The sequence below is a fragment of the Notamacropus eugenii genome, chromosome 3, assembly GCF_028372415.1.
Source record: "Notamacropus eugenii isolate mMacEug1 chromosome 3, mMacEug1.pri_v2, whole genome shotgun sequence".
Lineage (NCBI taxonomy): Eukaryota > Metazoa > Chordata > Mammalia > Diprotodontia > Macropodidae > Notamacropus > Notamacropus eugenii.
Genome location: NC_092874.1, coordinates 214452532 through 214470849, shown reverse-complemented (window position 1 = coordinate 214470849; position 18318 = coordinate 214452532). Strand labels below are relative to the sequence as shown.

The 18318-nt window shown below is 37.4% G+C and overlaps 1 protein-coding gene across 1 annotated transcript; it reads right to left on the bottom strand.

Annotated features, from left to right (window-relative positions):
* Positions 1 to 2406: 2406 nt before the first annotated feature.
* Positions 2407 to 18111, bottom strand: YARS2 (tyrosyl-tRNA synthetase 2). Its single transcript, XM_072654348.1, has 5 exons — positions 17181 to 18111; positions 10206 to 10373; positions 5274 to 5429; positions 4706 to 4876; positions 2407 to 2620 (listed from the first exon to the last, which is right to left on the bottom strand). Exons 1-5 carry the CDS (start codon positions 17960 to 17962, stop codon positions 2461 to 2463), a joined length of 1437 nt encoding a protein of 478 aa, XP_072510449.1. The 5' UTR covers positions 17963 to 18111; the 3' UTR covers positions 2407 to 2460.
* Positions 18112 to 18318: the final 207 nt, after the last annotated feature.

Genomic DNA, 18318 nt, shown 5'->3' with positions numbered 1-18318 from the left:
GCTTCATTTTCAAATGGTTAATTCACTTTAGATTAGCTAACAAGAAAGCTAAAAGCAAAAAGTTATGCTTAGGAATATGTATAGGGCATATGTTAGTACAGACCTCTTTTAATTGTGGAATCAAAGTGCGTAAGTCCCATTGCTTTTAAAAAATGTGCAAATATTGTTTTGACTTCTCAGATATTCATTTTATCTTCAAAAATACTTTGAATTCAATCTTTCCACCCTGTTCTTTGAGGACTGACTGAAATAAACAACAGCATAACAGTTTCTAGAAATAATTACATGATGTATTTGATAACTTGGGGAGTGGGAGGAAGGTGTTTAAGGGGAAATGTATCACCTATTTTTTCCCAAATGAGGGGAGGGAAAGAAACAGAAGTATTGAATATAAGGATCTATCTTCTTTGCTAATAACAGCTAGCAGAGGTTCCCAAAAACTAAATATAGGAAAAAATACCCTGCTATACGTTTGACCTCATTAGAGGATTACATTTTAACCAAAATAAAGCTTTAAAATGCGTATCAAATTCTTAGAACTCCCCCCCCCCCCCCCCCTGCCCCGCCAGTGGTCCAAAATTAGAAACATTTGCATTATATCAGACAAAAAGCCTTGGGCAACGTTTTAGTAATAACCATTTCAGTTATGCCTAATATTGTACTAAATATGTGACTTTGATATCTCTTCCATTTGTTTTGAGGCAAGTCATACACATATAAAATCCCTTATCTCTGGTTCCATGTCAAGGAATGTTCAATTAAAATTTAAACTGAATAATCTCTCATTACCTCATTTCACATTCTTGTTTTCAGGGGCTACCAGTAGTACCAGTGGCAGATTATAACCTGTTTCTCCTATTATGTCTCAAGTATTGGGTGAATTTTGTTACATTTGGTGGTGATATTTAAGTGAAGCACCAAGTGCAGAGATTTCTGACCTAAATGTCTCTTGTTGTTATAAATAAAATCACTGATGTGAAAAACAATGCACTTTAAGTCAACAAACGAGTACTTTTGAAATTTGTTTTAAGTTCCTTCTCAAGTAAAGGGGTTATAAAAGTTGTTTACGGTCAAATCTAAATTTACTGCAAGGTTTTTTACCCTGATCTGAAAAATGAATTTGAGAGGCCAAGAAAAATGTTAACTTTTGCTCATTGTTTAAGAATGCATGCGGTACATATTAATCATAAAATCTTAGAACTGGAAGGAACTATTGAGATCATCTGTTGCAGCTCCTCTCTCACAGGTAGATTTGTTCAGTGACTTGTTTTAATTAATTCATACAAAGAATTCACAAAATTTAAGTGGCAAATTTAGATCCCTTAAATGATTTCCAAACCCAAGTATTCTTTCTTTACTTATCTTTAAAAATTATTGAGGTCATTTCTTAATCCTTGGATGCTTCTTAACCAAACTTTATTTAATTTATTAGCCAGGGATACAGCAACATTATTAAGTCGGAGTCTTAAGATCTAGGTTCAGATCCTGCCTTTGCCTCCTGCTTGTGTGACCCTGGCCAAATGACTTGACTGTTAACTAATTTTTTGATTTAATCAAAGAATCAAATCTGCATTAGTGGGGACTAATTAGATCCTTGTTATATTCAAATAATTAGCCTGAGATAAAAAGATGGTAAGTCTAAATTATAGTGTATTTTCAAAGTTTCTAAAAATATAAAACTAAGTAGGCTAGTGTAACATTTTACATATATATATGTATGTATATGTGTATATATAAATATAAAATATCTTAAGACTTGTAACTGATGATTCTATGAACTTCAAATTAACTAAATTACAAAATTCTTGTTGAGAAGATAGGGTTAAGTAAAATGATAGAACTATTCCTTTCTTTTTCAGTAAACTTCTGCAATCTCTTAAGTCTTCATTATTTGTGACATTCAACATTTTTTCTCCTGGAACTGAAACGTCCAGTAGTTATCATTATGACTGATATAATTAGTCCCTTGTAAATATTAATGTATCCCTTCATGAAGAAGAAGATGACAGATTGGTTTTTTTGTTTCAAAATCTTTTTTTCTCTGACGTTGAAATCTAGAAATTCTTGTCTTTTCTAGAATGGCTACATGACACTAATGAAATATGCACTCCTGCTTCCCACTAATTGTAAACATATAATGTAATAACATTTTTCATATTTGCTTTTCATGCATCATAGTCTGCACAGGAAAGGGAAGATAATAGGAAATAATAGAATTCATTGATGTTACTACTCTTTCCTTCATGTAAATAGTATTTTTTCTTCTCAGATTGTTACAAATGGTTTTTTCCCACAGAAATAAAATATTTATCAATCAACCTATGTAAATGCTTTAAACTGAGAATTGTAGTATACCAATTATTTTTTCTTCTGACCTACTCAAAGAATAAAGATGCTGAAGCCAACTTATCTTTAGAATGCTAGCATAAAATTTTTATTATCAGCTAGGTTTTTTTCTAATCACAGTTGAAGCCACTTTACAATGTAGAAATTTCTTTTTCCTATCTTGAGCAGTGAAAGTCCATTTTTGAGGATATGTTGTCCAACAACTAGAACACTTTCTGGATTAGTTACTTGTTTGTGGTTTATACTGACTCCTCCTTCTGTAATCATCTTGTACCTAAAAACAGAAACATATAAAACGTAAGCTGATATACTTAAAATTTAAATAGAGATCTACTAGACTATATATTTACTAGATCATAACTTGAAGAGTTATGAAATGTGCCCTTATTTCTTACTTGTTTCCCCTGTGGGACCCTTTAATAAGCCATTATAGCAGGAAAAAACACCACTGCTAGAGGGAACACTTTTTGGGGGGGAGGGGGCTCTCCTCTGTAACATAAAAGAAAAACTGCAGCACCTAGGAATCAGGATACCTGGGTTAAAATTCTAGCTTCTACCATTATGACTAACTATGCAAGCAAATTATATGTTCAGACTCAATAACATTCACGGTGATTGTGAAGTATTTTTCAAACGTTAAACTATCATGTAAATATGAGTATGTGTTTGTTTCCATTTTCTCTTTTTACACTTTTCAGTGAAAGATACCTATTTTTAAGTAAGACAGATTAGGCTGCAATTAATGTCTTTTGACTCCTGCATGCAATGTTATTCAGCTAGCATGTTTCCAAACTTAAGAACAAGAAAAAAAAGATGAGATAAATATGGTAAATCTATAATAGTTCTTAGTACTGAAAACTCTTCACTAGAAGGAAAAAAAGATTAAAGATGTTAGTAAACTTAAGGGGGATCTCAATTTCTGGTATCTCTCTCAAGCTCTAATGCCACATTTCTAGTGTTGCTTATCTGGATCACCTCCACATTTCAAATTCAACATGTTCAAAACAGAACTTCCCTCTTCTTTAATAAAATAATTTTCTGATTTCCCTTTCTATACTTTCATTATTCTGGTTGGCTATGCCCCCAACCTCAGGATATTCTCTTGACTCTTCACAGTCATTTGCTCATTCAATCACTATTTGATTAATTTTATTCCTGTAATTACTTCCTCACTTGGCAAGTAAGCGTTTACCAGGGCAGTTTAGTCTTTTTGATCTTGTGGCAGTACATTTGTAGTTGTTAAAATTCCCATCTTTATTTTTGACTTTTGGTATCATTAATAGGTTGGAATTATTTTCTTTGTGTGCCATATTGTCCTTTTATTCTTCTAACTTTGTATTAATTGTAGTTTTTGTTCTAACAAATTGTAGAGTCTATATATATTGGCTGTAAACAGAAAGGCTATATCAGAATGACGCAAATTACAAATGAGTAATTTCCTATCAAAATATATAATCATTTAAATTTTTTGATGTTAGTGCTTATTATATTCAGTAACTTCCAGTTCTAGGAAGTGTGCATAATACATCAGAATGATTCTTTGTGATCTTTCCTGCCTCTTTCCAATGTTTTTTTCACCCTCTTTGCCTATGCCCACCTTTGTACTAAAAGTATAAGTTAATTTAGTTTGGATGGTCCTCTAGTTACCTGGTCCTTATCTACAACAGATGCTGGTACATTGCTGAAATCATTTTTGTGGTGCTTTTCACAAATATTTATGATGAGCACTGCAACGAAAAACCAAAATGTCCCGTAAAATGATGTTTCTTCTTGCCTTTGGACACACAATAAAACCAACTCTGCTCACTCTTCTTTGATTCTTTCACAGTATGAACTCTTCTCATGTATGAACCTCTCGCATTGATTTCCTCATTTTCTACATTCATTTATTTTAAGAACGTTAATATTAATCTTAGTCCCTTCACTAGGATTGAACATCTGCTTATGGCAAAGTGCCTGGCACGAAAGAACTGAGTAAGTCCTTTTTTGATTTAACACTGATCTTAAAACATCAATTTATCAGCAGTCCAAAAACTGATTTTTCCATCTTCTGGTTCCATCATGCAAAAATGAAAGGGACTGTTGACTTTTTTTGTATTTTGAGGTTGTCATGGCCAGAATATTCATCAGTTTACTGTATTAGTGATGAGCTCCCTTCACTTAATTAGGTAAAGTCTTGAGAAAAATGGTAGAAAGGATCTACTAAATCCTCCTGACACAGTTTTAGAGATCTGGGGATAAGGCCTCAGCAACTTTTGGGGGGTAAAAGTATAACAAAGTAAATAGTTCTATCAAGGGGAAAAAAACAGCTTAATTAAAAATCATGATGTGAATTATGCTTTTGTACATAGAAGCTTACCCTCTTGGGCCATCTGGAATGGCATTTGCTTTGCGACATATATCTAATACACTTGTTCCAGGATCAAGAACCAATTCAGAGAATGGAGCTTCTTTAAACAGCTCTTTTAACTCTTCATCAGACATAATCTCTAGCGCATCTATACTGGAATGATAAAGGGCTTGTGTACACCTGAAAAACATACGTTTCAAGTTATCCAAACATTTTAATAAATGCTGAAATGACAAAACTTGCATTTTGACCCTAAAGCAATTTTAATAGTCATAAAATTTTCTAAATGTAAGAGACCTTAGGAATTATTTAATCTCACTTTATAACAGAAAATATTCTTAAAATGTCCAGATCAGCCAGTGTCAGGCCTAGATCTCAGTTCAGTTCTTATAACTATAGCAGTTAATCTTTCATTAAAAGACTGTATTTAATGCTGTCTTCAAACGAAAAGGAAACCTGTTCCATTCCATGTAAAGAGTTAGGTTTTTCTAAATGTGATGTGGTTTTACATGCCCTTCCAGTTTGGCTGAGTTTTCCTACCTAATTTTGTTGGGTACTGATGATTCAAAAAGATTACCTTTTGGCAGATTCTAATCCTTCTTGGCCATGAACAAACTTTGTTACTTCTGTTGCAAGTCGTACCTGAGGTCCCCATTTTTCTGGTGCTTTGGTATGCATCTGCATTATATGTTCAATCTCCGGAAGGGGTAGAAAAGTGAAGAGTTTAAGATACCTCAGAAAAAAAAAGCAGTAAGATATTCTGTATTTTTCATGATATTTCCATAATATTTTCCAGCTTCAAATACCAACTTTCAAATATCAAGCTGCAAAGAAATCTCTAATGTTTTGAATATACTAAGCAAAATATGCCTAATTATAAAGGACCAGAATCATTTTGAACTCTTAAAAGACAACTTTAATCAAGCAAAATTTTAGAAAGTCGTGAAACATTTGAGCTTTAGAATGCTATGATCTGATTACTAAAAACAAAAACCAAACTCAAAACACCAAAATAGAAACAAAGGCTCAATATATACAAAATTACTCATAACCACAAAGTACTGGAAACAAGGTGGATGCTTGCCATTTGGGAAATGGGTGAAAGAAAAAACAACAACACATAGCATACGAATGTAATAGAATTACAGTGGTGTGTAAATTACTTGGGACAAACAATAACTTAAGTTTCATGCCTTTCTCTTTCTACTGATAAGGGACTTACTCAGAACACCTAACTGATGAAACTGGACTGAACTAGCATTAATTAGTTCCTGGGTCAGTTGAACACAATTTCATGACACATACATCTCATGGCTCTCTTTTGTCGGGTTTTTATTTGGTTTTTGAAAATAAGCATGTTGAAGGCTTTAGAGTAAATTTTAAAGAACATATATAACTAAGAAATACTGAAGTATTTGTTGACTTCAAGCCTACGTTGAAAAAAAATGGAATTAAGGAAATGCAAAGGAGAAGTGTAGTCCAAAACAAAAAATGCCAACAAGTATCTGCTGCTAGAGAATAATTTCTGAATTAATCAACAGAAAATAGGCAAAGTACTTCAGGGACCTGGCAGCTGGTTCTCCACAATGCAGCATATGTATCTTGAAGTTACAACAGCAAGAAGACCAGTAAAAATGACTAACTTTGCTATGAAGAAAGTGTCCCAAGGAAGACAGTAATTACCAAGACTGGAGAATTAGATTGGAAAAAGATCTTTACATAGAAACTCATTTTTCTATTCAAGGCTATATTATATACCAAAGTCCAGGTAAACCTCTTAAGATCTTCACATCTTTATCAAACTGTAAAATATTTTCCTCTTTTTAAATATTTTGTTTCAAATAACTAGCATAGGTACTGGCACCTAGACCTTCTTTCCTAATGTCAGTTACTATAAAACTGATAATATTATCAGATGACAGAAAAATTCACTACACCACAGATTTAATTCTGATAGAAGGAAAGATGTCTAGAAAATCTATCCCACTTCAGCTGAAGAGCCAGAAGGAACTTCGAAGTCCAAACTCCTTATGCTGTCTCAGAGAGGGAGATTTACCCAAGGTTCCAAAGCAGGTAGTTGGGGTGAGATTCAAACCCAGGTCCTCTGATTACAAATCCCATGCTAACCATCTAGAAATCAAAATAATTACTTGTATTTTACAATTACATTTGTTTTAAATAGCTTAAGGAAAATTCTCAGGAGCTGTAACCTGATCCAATTATTCTGGAGAGCAATTTCAAACTATGCCCAACAATATTGCTTCTAGGACTGCATCCCAAAGAGATCATAAAAATGGGAAAGGGTCCCACAAGAAAAAAATATTTATAGCAGCTCTCTTTGTGGTAGTCAAAAACTGGAAATCAGGGGGATGCCCATCAATTGGGGAATGGCTGAACAAGTTGTAGTATATGAATGTAATGGAATACTATTGTGCTGTAAGAAATGATGAACAGAAAGACCTCAGAGAGGCCTGGAAAGACTTATATAAACTGATGCTGAGTGAAAGAAGCAGAACCAGGAGAACTTTATACAGTGTGAGGAATTTTTCTGCTTCACAGCAATGCAAGGACCTAAAAAATTCCCAATGGACTTTTGAGGCAAAACGCCTTTCGACATCCAGAGAAAGAACTATGGAATTGGATCACAGAAAGAAGCAGACCATTTTCTTTTGTGTTATGTTTTGTCTTATGGTTTCTCCCATTCATTTTAATTCTTCTATTCAACATGACTATGGTGAAATAGTATGTGTAGAACCTATATAAGATTGCACGCTGTCTCGGGGAGGGAGTTGGAAAGGAGGGGGCAGAGAGGGAGAGTGAGGGGAAAAAATCTAAGATATATGGAGGTGATTATAGAACACTGAAAACAAAATAATCATTAAAAAAAAGAAAAACCCACAGGTTTTTTCTTTTGTAACTCAGTCCGTGATATTGTTTCAATTATTTTTATGTTAATTTTAAGAAATTAATAAAAATCAATTTCTTTTCCTGTTTCCCATTGAGAGAAAAAAAAAATCAGTGTTATCAGTTCTCTTTTATCATGGTCACTGAGATAACGTGAGTTCTCAAGTTTTTCAGTTATATTTTTTTACAACGTGGTTGATATTGTATAAATTGTTCTTGTTCTGCTCACTTCACTCTGTTTTACTCATACAAATCTTCTAAGGTTCCACTGAAATTGTCCCTTTCAACATTTCTTATGGCAAAATAGTAATCATTACATTCCTAATATGTTTAATCTGTTCACCAAACAATGGACACCCTCTTAGTTTCCAGTTCTATGGAACTACAAAAAAAGCTGCTGTAAATATTTTTGTATATATGCGTCATTTTCGTCTCTATGTCGTCTCCCTGGGGTACAGGCTTAGAAATGATATTGCCAGGTCAAAGTGCAGACATAGTTTAATGATTTTTTTGGGTATAGTTGGAAATTGCTTTCCAAAAATGCTTTCTAAACTAATTGGCAATTCTTTTCTTTGCTATAGTATTAAAAATAATAAATCTAACACTATAATAGTTCATAACAAATATTTTAAAATCATGCTACCAACAAGCCATTATATAGTATCATTTAGTACTGTAATACTTTTTCAAAAGAAATTAAAATTTACTGTATTGTTGTTGAGGTCATTTTCAGCTGTGTCCAACTCTGGGTTTTCTTGGCAAAGATATGGGAGTGATTTGCCATTTCCTTCTTGAGCCCATTCTACAGATGAGGGAAACTGAGGCAAACAGAGTTAAGTGACTTGCCCAGGGTCACACAGCTAGTCACATAGCTAGGCTAAGGTCAGATCTGAATTGAGAAAGATAAATCTTCCTGACCCCTTCTTATAAATAAAATCTTTATAGAGAAATAATACTCTAAATAAAATATTTAAGTAGGAAGAATACTACATTATTGTGCCATGAATGCGATTAAAACAATTAAAATGCGGATTTTGCCAGTCATACTGAAATCACTTGCAACAATAGGGATATTAAAATTTTATGTATGTATATACGTATGCATACATACACACGATATATGCATATACACACACATATAAATATACATACACATGTAAAGAAAATTCTTTTGGTAAATTTTTATACACAGGCATATTTTTATATACAACAATTTAAACAAGGCCTGCAAAGGATTAAAAAAAAAAATAACCAGTGAGGAGAGTATATGCACACTTGCTCTCAGGTGGAAGGAGAAGGGATTGCTAAGGGATGCCACAGAGGAAATGGCGGCCTCCCTAAAGAGAGGAAGAAAACAAGGAATGAAGGTTAGGAAGAGAAGAAGGAATGTAGGAAAGATGGAAAGAAGAAAGGAAAATGGTCTTCAAACTGAAAATGATGGAAAGACAGTGTGGAGACCCAAGATAGCTCCTGTATCACACCAGACCTGATAGTACCAGATGCCAAAGGACACTGATCCAATTCAGGAGCACCCAGGCTAAGCCCAAGCCAGTCCTTAGACAAGAAAGTCTTACAATGGACAGGTCTTCTTGGGAACATGAAACAACCATAAGATATAACAACCACAGATAAGGTCTAGGAGGAACCTTAGAGATCCTGTAGTCTACAAATAACAAGTAGTGGAAATTGAGTCTGGAACTCAGGCCTTCAGACTCTAAATACATTAATACCACAATTACTACTTTTTTTTCCCCACTATGCCACATTGCCTCAGAAATGGAATCCTGAGTCAATACACAAGTGTTTATTAGGACTTACTATGTGCAATGTGCTGAAGACAAGAAGAAGCCAACCAGATGGATACGCTGGGAGTGTTCTGGAGTAAACAAGTAAACTTGTTCCCTAGACCAAAAACTAGCTAGCATGAGCTCACAACACACTCTGGATTTAATACCCTGGGATTTAAACTGATGACACAGCATATTTACTTTGTCTCACTCATTCTGCCTGAGTTCCTAGTCTTCTCTATCTCCCCCGTGCTGGTGCTCTCCAGATGAAATTAGTAATTCTGCACATTTCTGATTCTCTCTGAGGAGCTTCTCACCAAAGAAAATGATTTTGTTGGGGAATGTGTAAATGTCATGTTTTGAAAGATACTGCTCCACTGTGGCATTATGTTCCTGAGCATGGCACGGTGCCTGGTGACTAGAATATGTTCTTTCCATTTCTACAATGTGTGAAAAACAGCTTAAGCAAAAACAGTGAAGTCTCAAAAAGCAAGGAAAGTCAGAAGCAAAGTTCCTGGGGCTAACCTAGTTCTGTATATTTGAAAACTGACATTATTAAACAAAGCCTTCAACTTGAAAAAAAAAAAAATAACCAGTGAGTCAACAGACATACTCTGGGATAATTGCTAATTAGCAAGAGAATCACACTGGTTTGCTTAAGCATTTTGGGTTAAGAAATTCAGTTACTACATAAAACAAAATCTAAATACAGAAAAAGGAATTTAATGCTTAAAAAAATTAACTGATAATTATGGGTTTCTACCTTAAGATGTGTAATTTTTTGTAGCAAATTACATCTTTCAAAAGCCACCACTTACCTTTCTATACAATCATCAGGTTGTCTGACAAAAAACTGATACAATTCAAAAGGAGAAGTTTTGTCTCTGTTTAGCCAAACAGCATTGCCAGCAGATTTTCCCAGTTTAGCTCCAGTTGTACTAGTAATCAGAGGAACAGTGATTCCGAATACATCTTCCCCAGTCACCCTATTTATAAAAACAGTGTTATGTTTCTCATTTAAGATGGGAATGCCTTCCAAAAGCCCAGATCCCCCACATTAGAAATAGAAGTTGCACCAAAACTAATTAGGATTATAAGCAAATTAGATACAATTTATATTCCATCTCTTAAGCTATTTAGAACTGGAAAGCTGCACATACATACACTGATGATTAACTTTGTCAAAGACCTAAAACTAGGACTCAGATCTCAACTACTAGTATAATGTCCTTTCCACATTGCCTCCATATAATAACCTTATCTAATCTACTCAACTAGTACTTGTATGAGTTCTTCAACTGCTCTACTATCAAGAGGCCAGTGATCTGTTGTGAAACATTTATACCTTAAAATCCTTTTACAAAAATAAAGCTCATGTTTACGGTCCTTTAAGGTTTACAAAAGCATTTTCCTTATTAACAAGCCTTATGAGGTAGGTAGTAGAAACAGTATTATCTGTATTTTAAGTGGACATTTTGATTTCCTAATACTTTTTTATTTCTTAAAAGTACTGCAGAGCATTTTTTAAAAATTAAAACCAATTATGCTTTGTGAAATATATTTTTAACATCTCTTAGGATAATTAGAAATATCATAGTGTGTAGAATGAAGGATCATCAAAAGAGTATCTAATTCCAAAGTATTTAAACATATAAGGAGCCCCATTAAAAGAGGAATAATGTTTTTCTACATGGTATGAAATCACTTAGACTCCTGGTCTGTCCAGTGAGGATTTTCATCAAAACAAGTAAGAAATATCAGAGTAATTTTTATTTCCTCTTAATCTTTCTTCAAATTGGCAACCTTATGCCAAATTTAAGTAAAGCTTCCTGGTCAAGGAAGATATGAGTTGCCAGATATGTTGATTTTAAGTCTGGCATAATTTTGCTGTGTAGCACACATGCAGCCCTTGTTAGATTCAGATTCAGAATATTTTAATACAGAAAATCTTAAATAATGACATGGAACATTAGCTAAAATCATACATGAAGATTTGAGTCTTGTTATCTAGTTAGGTTCTGTGTTTTTTGGAGTGGTACACCAATAATTTCTGAGTCCTAGAGAATTAAAAGAATTGGAAGGGACCTTACATAGCATGTAATTTAATCCTCCAATTTTACAGATGAAGAAGTCAGGGGGGTAAAATGACTTGTCCAATGTTACAAAGCAAGTTATGGAGAATAGAGTACCAAATCTCCTAATTTCTGCTCCAAAGTTCTTTCCACTACACCATGCAGCCTCTTTTCAGCTTGGTAGAAATTACTTATAAGTTAACATTTCATTTTAAGATAACCTGTCAATACTGCCACTCATTGCACATTATAGCATTACACATTGCACTCAGCTGCCACTAGACCTGCTTACTATCTTGAGCATTGGAATAGTCTAGGTAGAAGAAGGAATTATTGATCGCCAGGACATCTACCTACCCTACATATGACCCAGTAAGCATGCTAATTAGATGTGCACAGCTCTCTTGGGGCTTACCAAGAAGCTGTCTTGAAACAAACACTTAAATGAATCTCTATGGGGGAGTGACCCACCCTTGCCATTTTTGATTGCGTGAAGAGGGAAAGATCTGCCTAGACACAAAATTAATCTGTCAAAGCTGATATTAAGTTAAAATAAAGTGAGGAATCCAGGAACTATATGAACACAATCACAAAACACTTCACACAAATAAAGTCAGAGCTAAATAACTGGAAAAACATCAGCTGCTTGTGGATAGGCTGAGCTAATATAATAAAAATGACAATTCTGTGTTAATTAATTTACTTATTCAGTGCCACACCAATCAAACTATCAAAAAGTTATTTTATAGAGCTAGAAAAAATAATATCAAAACTCATCTGGAAGAACCTTGAGAATATCAAGGGAATTAATGGCGTAGCCATACCAGATCTTAAATTGAATTATAAAGCAAAAATCATCAAAACAACTTGGTACTGGCTAAGAAATAGAGGGGAAGATCAGTAGAATAGGTTAAGTACACAAGACAGTAGGCAATGATTATAGCAATCTACTATCTGATAAATCCAAGGGCCCCAGCTTCTGGGATAAGAACTCATTATGTGACAAAAACTGCTGGGAAAACTGGAAAACAGTACGGCAGAAAGTTGACACAGACCAACATTTGACAACATGTATCAAAATAAAGTCAAAATGGGTACACAATTTAGGTATAAAATTTAGGTATATACTAAAAGCAAATTAGGAGAGCAAGGAATAGTTTACCTATCAGATCTATGGAGACAGGAAGAATTTATGACCAAATATATAGAGAACATTATGAAATGCAAAATGGATAATTCTAATTACATTAAATTGAAAAGTTTCTGCACAAACAAGGCCAATGTAACCAAGATTAGGAAGGAAGCAGAAAAGTGGGAAACAATTTTTACAACCAGTGTCTCTGATGAAGGTCTCATTTCTAAAATATATAGAGAACCGAGTCAAATTTACAAGAATACAAGTCATTCCCCAATTGATAAATGGCCAAAAGATAAGGAACAGGCAGTTTGCAGAGGAAAGAAATTAAAGCTATCTATAGTCATATGAAAAAAATGCTCTAAATCACTATTGATTAGAGAGATGTAAATTAAAACAACTCTGCGGTACAACATCACACCTATCAGATTGACTAACATAACAAAACAGAAAAATGATAAATGTTGGAGATGTGGGAAAGTTGGAACACTAATTCATTGTTGGTGGAGCTATGAGCTGATCCAACCATTCTGGAGAGCAATCTGAAATTATGCCAAAAGGGCTATAAAATGTGCATACCCTTTGACCCAGCAATATTGCTTCTAGGGTTGTATCCTAAAGAGATCATAAAAATGAGAAAAGGACCCATGTGTACAAAAATATTTATAGCAGCTCCTTTTGTGGTGGCTAAGAATTGGAAATTAAGGGGATGCCCATCATTTGGGGAATGGCTGAACAAGTTGTGGTATACGAATGTAATGGAATACTACTGATGAGCAGGTGGACTTCAGAAAATGCTGGACCTACACGTAAAGTGAGCAGAACCAATGTTCTCCTGCACACTGTACAGTAACAGTCACAATGGGCAATGACTGACTTTGATACTTAGCCCTTCTCAGCAATGCAAGGACCTAAAACAATTCCAAAGGACTTATGATGGAAAACGCCACCCACATCCAGAGAAAGAACTAAGGAGTTGGAATGCAGAGCGAAGCAGACTATTTCTTGTTTTGTTTTTTTTTCTAATGGTTTCTCCCATTCACTATAATTCTTTATGTAACATGACTAATGTGAAAATGTGTTTAACAGGAATGTACGTGTAGAGCCCCTATCAGATTGTCTGCTGTCTTGGGGAAAGAGGGGGAGAAAGTTTAAAACTTAGGGAAGTGAAAATTAAGAATAAATACATTGGAAAAAAAAAGTGAGGAAATAAAAGTACCAACTTTGCCAGACTAGTAGAATTAGCTGTTTTTATGCTAATTTGGGGAAAGTTGTAAGTGTGTTCTCATTACCAGAATTCACTAGTAATACCTTTTTGTGATTCAGAGATCTAAATAGATGGTTTTAGCCTGGATATTACCTACAACAAAGTCCTACTCTAATATCATCATTACAAGGTGACTCTGGGCTGCATCTAAATCCAAAATCTAGTGTCTCATCAAGATGAAAAAAGATTCATATAAGAGCAAAGCAAGAGAAATGCTGAGTCGTTGGATTAAGAACTGAAAGAACTTAAAGATTATTTAGTTCAACTAGCTCATTTTACTTATGAGTTATGTTTGTCCTTCATTCTCGAAGAGGACCATGACATCAAGATGACAACATGACTTGCAGTTGACTTTGATTTGAGTGAGGGTTGTTCAAGGTCACCAGCCTCACTTTCTTTTCCTGAGCCATCTGGGTCCAGTGACCAGATATTCATCAGTGGTGAAGCTCAGAGAATTGAGGTGTCTTGTCTAAGAACCAGGATTTAACTCAGTTCTTCAAATCTAGTGTTCTTTGCATTACATTACATTAATTCTGCATCTGTCATACAAAAACCAGTCTAGCTAAATTGGAGTTCAATACCAGAACAGTGGCTAACAAGTCATAATTTTCTGTTGGCCACACTGCAACTCAAGAAATGAGGTGTAGTGAGGATGCATTCTGTATTGGTAGAAAGTTCTCACATCAATTATGTTATAGATTCTTTCAAAAAAAGCTGCCCTATGAAGTCACACATGCAAGATAATTCTGCTTAACTGTGTTGTTGTTACAAGAGAAGACTCATGTGAGGAGGAGAGTATAAAGCCAGAATCTAGACGTGAACATGACGTGAAAAACAAAATGTATCAATAAAACTCTAAATATAAAATAGCATCATGAATTTGGGGAAAAAATAAATGCATAAACAAAAAGCAAAAAGAAACTTTATTTATTTTGGTTTTGAATGGGTCATATTAAGAAAAGGCCACTTCATCAGTGGGAAGTGCACCTGCAACTGTATTATTCCAAAATTTAACCTCTGAAATTCTTACATTATTGATTTATGTTATGTAAAAGGCTCAAAATTGTACTATCCTTGTGTAGTCAGACTATTTAAGTAATGACTGCAGTAAGTACAATAAATTCCCAGTCACTGGAGTTAGCCAAGGAGGAGGACAAATCATCAAGAATTCATATTTCTGGAAGGAACTGGATTAAATATCCTTCCTTAGATCTAATTTGTTTTATCTTGATATGTGTGTCTTATATTTATTATGCATGTGCTCTTAATGTCATAGGTATATGATATGTATTATAAGAAGATGGTAAGATTTAAGTGTATGTGTAGCAATGGACTTATGTAGTCACCTACCTAAATTCCCAAAAGGCTCATAATCAGGTTAGCTGCAGAATTTGGGGACCACAACAATCACCAGACAGGGTTACTGAGATTGCAATCTGTACTGGTGGATGGAGAGTCAGAAATATGAAATATATGACTGCCTTTAAACAGTGAAGTAATATTCAATGTCTAATCACCCCTGATAAATTGAGTTCCTTGAAGGTAGAAACTATGCTTTACTTATTTTTCTTTCAAAGCCACCAAACTGAAAACATGGGCCAACAGTCAACTGTGTTTGCCTCTAGGGAAATAATCTGGCTAAGTCTGATGAGATTTATCCAACTTCCTGCACCCTCCTAGGGGACATGACCCTCTCAGCTCTGGAACTCTCTCCCCACCCCTCACAAGTGCCTGATACTCTCTTGGTGGGTGTCACATGGCCCCCTGTTTCTAGCCAGGGCATTATGTTCACATTCCACCTCTGACATTTTCTTGTCATTTGCCCTACCTGCCACTACATTCCCTGGATCACTAGAGTGGGAAACCTGTGCCCCCCCCCCCCCCCCAAACCCCCCGGTCCTCAAGTGCGGCTCTTTGACTGAATCCATATTTCACAGAACAAATCTCCTTAATAAAAAAAAAAATTCTTTTGCTTTAGTTTCTGAGCAGAAGGAAATGGTAAACCACTCCATTTTTGCCAAGAAAACTCCAAGTGGGGTCATGAAGAGTCAGACAGGAGTGAACAACAAAATGTACGTAACTCACAAATTTGTCTATCCAGCCAGCCCTAATGTCTCCCCTGACATCCTGCCCTACATCAACTGCCTACTGGAGATCTCTACCTAGATGTCCCACCAGCATCTCAAACTGTACAGAACTCATAATTTTCTCCCTTAAATCTGCCCCTCCTCCAAACTTCCCTTTTCCAGTAGAAAAATCCTACCTCCTGATATCCAGGTTCACAACTTCAGATACATCCTGACTCTTCTCTCTCCTAACTGCTAATAAGTTGCCACATCTTACTGATTCTACTTTCTCACCTTTTCTAGCTTCCAGCCCTTTCTCTCTCTTCAAATAGCCACCACCACCATCCCAGTTCTAGCCCTCACTACCAAGCCTGGACAGACCGTTGCAATAGCTTAACTAGTCTCCCTGCTGGCAGTCCTGGTCCTCTCCAATTCATCTCCTGCACAGCTGCTAAAATAATTTTTCTGCAGGATTGTGTCACTCCTCTGCCTAATGGCTCTGGAATATAAAATATAAACCCTTCAGTCTGGTACTTTAAAAGGTTTCAACAGCTTGGTTGGAACCTATTTTTTCAGATTTACTTCACACTATTCTGTTTCCTAACCTACATTCCAGAAAAACAGACCTCCTACTTTCCCTAAACTCACCATTTTGTCTCTCACTTCAGCAACTCTTCATGGGTTACGACTCATGCTTAAAATGTATTTTTTTTTCACCTCCCTCCCTCAAGGGTCTCCCTCTTTTTCAGAGGCTATTTCCTCAAATTTCTTAGAATTCACTTATCTGGGTCCAAATAGAACCTCAATGACTTGGAGATGGGGAAGTGGCAGGAGGGGAGGGAGGGCACAACTATTTTTCCCATTTGTCCTTTACTGCCTAACACAAGCAAAAAGTACAGTCTTAACTGAATTACAGGAAATCCTACTTATTTCCAAATCTAAAGCAAGGTCGAGGAATTCCCCTAATTTTAAACCTTTTACCTACCAGAGGCAGCATGGTATCGTATGAAAAGCACCTGTCTTGGAATCAGAAGATGAAGGTTTGAGTACTGACTGATACTCCATAGCTTGTGCGACTGGTGGGCAAGTCCCAGTCTCCTGACCTGCAAAATGGAGATAAGGCTGGCATCTACATGCTTTCTGGGGCGAGGCTCCAAGGAGACAGGCAAAGGTTTTTCATCGGTTAAGGCTGCGCCGCCTCGGCTCCACCCACCTCCCACTGAGCCCGAGGAAGCCCGGCCCCGGGGCCGCACCTGCGGATGAACTCGTATCCGGATACAATGTTGCCCAGCTGGTCGGAGCCCCCCAGCTGGATGCGGCAGCCGTGGCGCTGGTGCAGGTGGTAGAAGTCGTACGCCTGCAGCACCTGGTAGAAGAACTCGGCCAAGCTCATGCCCTCCGGGCTCTGCAGCCGGGACTGCACGCTGTGGCGGCTCAGCAGCGTCCCCATGCGGAAGCAGCCGCCCACGGCGGCCAGGAAGTCCACGAGCCGCTGCTGCGAGTACCAGGCGGCGTTGTCCAGGACCGTGAAGGTGCCCCACGGCCGGCCGTCGTGGAACAGGCGCCGGTGGTGCGCCGAGAGCCGCTCCAGAGAGTCCCGCAGGGCGCGTGCGTTCTCCCGCACGCGCTCGGCGCTCAGCGCCTCGCGCTCTTTGGTGCGGCCGCTGGGGTCGCCGAGGCGCGCGGTGGCCCCTCCGACCACCGCGATCGCGTGATGGCCCGCGCGCTGGAAGTGCAGCAGCCCCAGCACGGCCAGGAGGTGCCCCACGTGCAGCGAGTCGGCCGTGGGGTCGAAGCCGCAGTACACAGTCTGCGCGGCGCTGCCCTTCGCTGCGCGGGCCAAAAGCTCCGGCAGCTCCAGGTCCACTCCCTTTGCTGGGAAAATCTCCTTGAACAAGCCTCGCTTTCTTTGCGTCATTAGCAGGTCCTGCGCCCCTGAGTGCCTCTCACGCTGACCCGAGCCCCGGGGCTTAAGCCATTTGCTCAAGCTGAACCTCCTCCCCAGCCAGAAAATCCGTATGGTGGGCGCCGCCATCTTGTCTAGCCGAGCGGACGGCCTCGCGAGGCATGGTGGGATCGTAGCGCCCGTCCCTTCCTTTCTGGCTCCCCTGGGTCTTAGAAGGCTCCGATCCGGCAGCGCAGCCCGGAGAGCGAGGTTGCAATCTTGATCCCGGCCATTACTGACCGTGCGACCCCTGACGAGTCACTGACACTCGTACACCCGGCGGTTCTGCGTTCTTTTGGCGTGTCTTTAATCTGCTGAAAAACAGAAATGACGGCAGTGCTAGCGACTTGGGTTTCTCTGAGAGGTTTAGGCGTAGTCTCAAACCCCTCCCCCGTGCACTGAGCACCCGCTCTGGGCTGTAGGTGGGGAAGGCCCAAAGATGGGCA